General features: G+C 40.5%; 1 protein-coding gene across 2 annotated transcripts in view; it reads right to left on the bottom strand.

Moving 5' to 3' along the window:
• Nucleotides 1–6,024, bottom strand: part of capn5b (calpain 5b) — a 40,465-nt gene that overhangs the window by 14,416 nt on the left and 20,025 nt on the right. For both annotated transcript variants that reach the window (XM_024265903.2, XM_024265902.2), the window contains exons 6-9: nt 3,381–3,458; nt 835–1,030; nt 648–770; nt 388–584 (exon numbers count right to left, since the gene is read on the bottom strand). In XM_024265903.2, coding sequence (XP_024121671.1) covers nt 388–584; nt 648–770; nt 835–1,030; nt 3,381–3,458 — 594 coding nt within the window. The remainder of the gene's footprint in view (nt 1–387; nt 585–647; nt 771–834; nt 1,031–3,380; nt 3,459–6,024) is intronic.

The following is a 6,024-nucleotide window of genomic DNA, read 5'->3' on the forward strand; positions in this document are numbered from 1 at the left end:
ATCTGGGGGCCGGATTTAACTACCTGGAGGGCCGGTTTCGGCCCCCGGGTCTTGACTTTGATGCATTTGCGGTAGCCAATCAGCTAAAAGTCCCGCCCCCAGTTTTAGGTTTGTAACAATTTTAGGTTTAAAATTTTTTTTATTACTACTTTTTTCAAAAATTTCAATGTCTTTCGAGTTTACAGCTTTATTTTTCACATTTTTAAAAATTAATTCAATTTCAGTGTGTACTTTCAAGATTAAAACTTCAAATTGACAATCTGGTTTTTCATTCACTTTAAGCTGATCCGTATTTAAGCCGGTAGTGTTCTGTCAAAAGCCATAATCTGAATGTCTGAAGTTAAAAACCTTTCCTCCGAGTCGAGTTTGTCAGAATCTGCTATTTACTTGCAGTCTGAAGGCACATCAGTGAAGACGCGGAGCAGGAAGTCGCCCTGCTGCCCGGGGTCGAAGGTGGTGGGGATGATGACGTAGCGGCCCTCCTTCATCTCCTTCCTGAGGAAGACGCAGCGCGAGTTGATGTAGATGGAGCCGGCTACCTTCTGCTGGGCCGTGTGCATGCGGTACTTCCGGTTCACCTCCACCTGCAGGGACCACAGATGAGGCGTCTGCGCGCGGACGCAAACATCGGCCGGTTCTGGCTTTACCCGGTGAATGTCGAAGCCGATGGCCAGGTTTTCTCCTTTGCCCTCTTTGGGTGTGGCCCTCTTCTCCTTCTGCTGCAAGCAGATCAGCACCTCGTCTTCCACCTTCTTCACATCGAACACGTACTGCAGGAGGAAGAGGACGGTCACACCTCCGCTCAGGTGTTCAGCTCTCATTAGGGCTACCCACCTGAGGGTTCTGCAGGAAGGTGTTCTTGTGGTTGATGCAGCCGCCGGCCCGGTTGCGCAGCGGGTCTTGGCGGTGGACCCACGAACCCTGGATCACTTCCTCCTCCCAGGTCTTGTGGATGCTTAAGTAGGAGGTGTTGATGAGGCGGCAGAGGATCAGGTCGGTGAAGTACTGGCAGAAGTCGTCGAAGGTCATCCTGCAGGAGGGCAGGTAAAGAGGAGAAGAAAGACCCGAGAGAGTGGATACCGACTGGAGGGAAAGAAGAAGATCTTGAACGGGTGCGAAAGCAGAGGAAACAAGACCAGGATCAGAGCAAACGGCGGCACGGCACAGACACAACAGGACGGGCTGCGCGGAGGACACGCAAATCCGACACATTTATAAATATGGATTTCCAAAAAAATAAACATTTTCTTCTTTTATTTTTAGAAAATAGCAGAACATTTGAGCTTTAAAGCCCCACTCCTAACATCTTCAGAGCATTCCCAGTTTTTTGTAGTCATAATTACCCTATTTTCTGGACTATAAGTCGCAGGAGCAAAAAAGTGCATATAAAGAAGAAAAAACACATTTATGTCTCACTTTTAAGAGAAAAGCATGGAGACAAATAAGTGTCACCCCAAATTATGCGTGCGTAATTCCTGATTTGTGTGTAACTTAGGGTTTGTGGTGCGTATTCTTGAATTGAAACTCGTATAACACATTTTGGAAAAAAATTACAAAATACAATTTACAGATACACAAATTAAAATTACAACACCTTGAAACTAATCACACATGCAAATCTTGAATAATTACACACTAATTACTTGTTCGCACACACAAAACCTCAGTTACCGTGAGACTCTTGTCACATCTCAGAGATTCGTCCGTGAGTATCGCCTTTAAATACTGCTAGAATGCTGGGTCATCAGAGTTTTCTTATCCGTAGCTTTGAACTTAGATATAATATGAATAATAATAATTATCAGTTAATAATATCCCGCAAAACTTGACATTTTCCCACTTTCTTAAACAGATATGCCTGATAATTAATATAAAAAAAAGTCTAAACAAGCGTTTTAAGAACATTTAAAAATAAAAGTATTTCCCAGAACTGATTGCTTCCTTTCTGCCACTTCTCCCCTGACAGCGTCGACCTTTTTTTACAACCAATGCAAAGAGTTCTGGTCGGCAAACGCAGCAATTGCAGACAGCACCGGCCCGCTACAATCTGCTGGTCCGGCGCCGGGATAAAACGCTTGTTTAGACTTTTTAATATTAATTATTGGGCATATCCTTTTAAGAAAGTGGGAAAATGTCAAGTTTTACTGGATATTATTCACCAATTATTATTATATTCACATTATATTTAAGTTCAAATCGGCTGATACGAAAACTCTGATGACCGAGTATTCTAGTAGTATTTTAACGCATCACTTACGGACGAATCTGTGAGACGTTACAAAGTCTCACCACAGATTTGTACGTAACTGAGGTTTTGTGTGTCCGTAACGTGATTCAAGCTCAATTTTTAAAGATTTAGTTTCAAGCTGTTGTAATTTTAATTAGAAAAGTCCAATATTTATAAATAAATTTGTCAAGCCCGACGTAACATTGCATTCAAACCGAACGCGATTCATGCGACAAATTCACGTCCACTGACTCTTTTGAGGCGCGATAAATGCAGCTCAAAGCTCGTCTAAAAATGCGTTCATAAACTTGATGCTCCGATTGTTTGTGGAGAAGATTGTTTTCATGTTTGTTTTGGACCGTGCCTCTTCTTCTGCGTTTCTGATACATAAACGTACAGTGCCATCTAGTGGTTGTTAGAGGGAAAATAACGAATATATGAGCCTATTTATGTTTTAAAAAATCACAAATAAGTCGTTCCTGAGTATAAGTCGCATCCCTGGAAAAAAAGTACTCCGGAAAATACGGTATACCGTTTTTAGACAAAAAATTGTGTTGTTTTTTTGTAGAGCGGCACTAATTCTTCAGAAATGGAGCAACCCCACCCCCACTTCCCATCCCCTTTGGCCGGCCCATGTCACAGATGCGATATGTCATTTTGTGTCGGCTTCTGATTCATGACGGTTTGAATGAAATACATTTTAATCATCCTTTCATTTTATATACATTATAAAAATGCTGCAACTATATATTAAAAACATCAATTTCATTGGAGTGGGTCTTTAAGGTCAACAAAATGTTACCATGGAAACAGCAAGAACTGAAAAAAGGTCACTTGCTTTGTTAGGTTAATAATTAAAAGATAAAAAACTAAAATAAACGTCATCTTGACCTCTCAGACTTATATTCAGAGTTAGGAGGATTGTTTTTTTTGATTGTTTTTTTTTTATATAAAGAGGTCAAAGCTCATAAGAACCATCAATTCAAAGGTCAGGCTTGGGTCTTCCTGATTATTGATAGAGCTTATTAATGCAAAAAGTGGGAGGTTCTCATCACAAATCATCTGATCTGAGACGGTTATCGTGCGAATACGCTCATTCTAACGAACTGATAACTCGTCTGTTCGGTACTGGAGGCGGCGTTTGGGTTCTCACCAGAACTCGCCGTCGTCCTGCACGGTCACGCCCAGCTTCTCTCTTTCGCTCTTGCTCACTTTGTTCCACTCTTCTGAACTGCAGAAAAACAAAACACAGCAGAGAAAAGGTCACCTGAAGGGCGGAGACCTCCATCATCAAATCACTGATGAGATGCAGCTCGGGGGCTGCACGGTGGTGTAGTGGTCAGCACCGAGGTCCGAGGTCCTGGTTCAGCTTTCATGTTGACTTTCTGAGGCCGTGTTGCATCTGGGATGTAAATTTAGGTGAAAACAAAATATTCAACATATTTTTACATCAGAATAAAAATGTTTAAAATTAAATATGAATAAATCTTACTAAGAAAACAGCTCGGATATGTAAAATATTTAAATAAAAAATGGAAACAGAGACTTTTAAGCTTTTCTCCACAAATAAAATGTATGGAAACAATTTATAGTTTGAATGCTAAACTGGAAAAGTAAATAGAATAGTTTGTTTTAGCATTCATGTGTGAATTTTCTGAGTTTATTCTCAGCAGAAACGTTGGTATCTTGGTGATTGTTGAGTTTTTATGCTCACTGACTCGCTGTCCTCCTCAGCTCTGACAGTCAGTGAGCGATGACCACGGAGGAGACGACTCGGGCTTCATCAGTGACCTTTTCTGCCTCATCGATCAGCCGTTTCCAGCCTAACTACTCGCCAGTTTGTTTCAGAGGCTACGTTTTCATTACACATATGCACAAAACTATCAAAACTAAAAATATATTAAAAAAAAAAATAGTATTACACTGTTTCCATTAAATCATAATTATCTGAATAAACACAAACGGTATAAGTCCTTCAAAAACACGACAACAAATGTCCTGTTTTGCTCATCTGTAGCGCTCATCATCATCTATCAAAGGAGACGTCGGCGTTTTGTTCAGGCTATTGAGCGGCGAGCTTCGTGTGAGCGGCTACGTTTGATGGGATTTGGGGGAAATGATGATTTTACAGAGGAGCTGTGGATCCAACAATTCCTCATGACACGCTAAACTTTTGATTAGCTGCGGTGCTGTGGGACCTCTAGTGGTATCCAGTTGTTGGTCATGTGACTTGTTTAATTAAAAAAAAAGGTTTCCTATTTCAGTTTTGTCAGTCAATGTCAATTTTGACATGCCTCAAAAAACAACTCCTCAAAGCACAAATACTTTTTTTTTATAAATAATTTTTTTTTCAAAATTGTCCTGTTTTTAAATTATAATCACAAATCCAATTTGCAGAATTTCACAGTCTATCAAAACGCAGCTAGAATCTAATATCCAACCAGCATTTATTCCTGTGAAAAGTCAAAAGCTACGTTCACACCAGGATCAGCAGGCGGCCACTTGCAATAAAGTCAATGAAAAGTGCATTTGGAGCTCCAGCGTTCTGAACTCCTGAGTTAACATGTAACTAGACGTTTCTTTGACAGTTTTTGGGTTGTACACAGACGCACAGCCATTGAACACACAATGCAAGGTAAATCAGGTCAAACTTTAACCAATAAGGGACTCAGATTTGGTAGTGAAATATGGATAGCGGACGTCACAACCGTTTGAAAATTGGAGGAGAAATGAATAATTGCAGTCTGTGCTCGGCTGGAATTCAATGTATCAGAATAAAGCTGTGAAGGAAAAACCCTGCAGGAAGATTCACCAGATTTACCTCTTCCAACTGTAGGTGGCGGACATGCGCTAGATACAGGAGAAAAAGTAAAAGAGGAAGAAACGTCGAGCACGGTCTTCAACGTGGTTCTCATGCTCGTGTAGATTTATCCCTCAGTCACAACTGCCCTCGGAGCCAATATGGGTTATCTGCTGGTTAAAAATGGTCAAACCCGGTTTAGACAAAATATAAAGGCTGTAGACCATTTAGTGAACTCATGCTCATTTTTTCTATGGGCATGCTGCGGGCGACAGGTCGTAGTGAACACTAATACTATACGTAAGGGTAAGTAAGAGTAGAAGTAGGTGAGGCGCTGGCGTGTCGTATGGATTTTCAGTTATTCAACCCCCCAATCTCCCAGAATGTGTAAGGTGGAGTGTAGTTTGTGTGGACAGCCTACAGGGGGCCTATGGGCATTTGCATATCACCTGCATATGGCGAGCGTGAGCATCAGCACGCAGTCAGTAAGGGGTCGGTACTTGCACCTTCCTGACAGATTTAATCAGAATATGTATTCTAATATTCACAATATGGTAGTACATTAATCAGAATATGCTAATCCATTAATCTGAACACAATGTGTGAGTGAGTCAAGGCCCGGGGGCCGGATCTGGCCCTCCGGGTAATGCTTTCCGGCCCTCCAGATCATTGTATGTTATTATTATTAAAGGCCCGATGTTATCTTGCACTCATTTCCAACTTGTATGATTTTGACAAAATATTGAAAGTTATTTAAGGTTTAAGTTGATTTGTTCTGGAATAATATTCCTGCCTTTTTATTATTCATAATTATGTTAAAAAGTTACAGTTTTAAAAATATTCATTCTGCTAGCTTTTTGGACTCTTTTGGCATTTACTAAGATTATTTAGGCTATTTTGGAGTTTAGCTAATATTTCAGCTACATGCTAACCAAAAGCATTTTTTTTTTTTGAACTTTATTTTATTACTCAGTTATATGCATTACAACAATAAAAC

The sequence above is a fragment of the Oryzias melastigma genome, linkage group LG14 (assembly GCF_002922805.2).
Source record: "Oryzias melastigma strain HK-1 linkage group LG14, ASM292280v2, whole genome shotgun sequence".
Taxonomy (NCBI): Eukaryota; Metazoa; Chordata; class Actinopteri; order Beloniformes; family Adrianichthyidae; genus Oryzias; species Oryzias melastigma.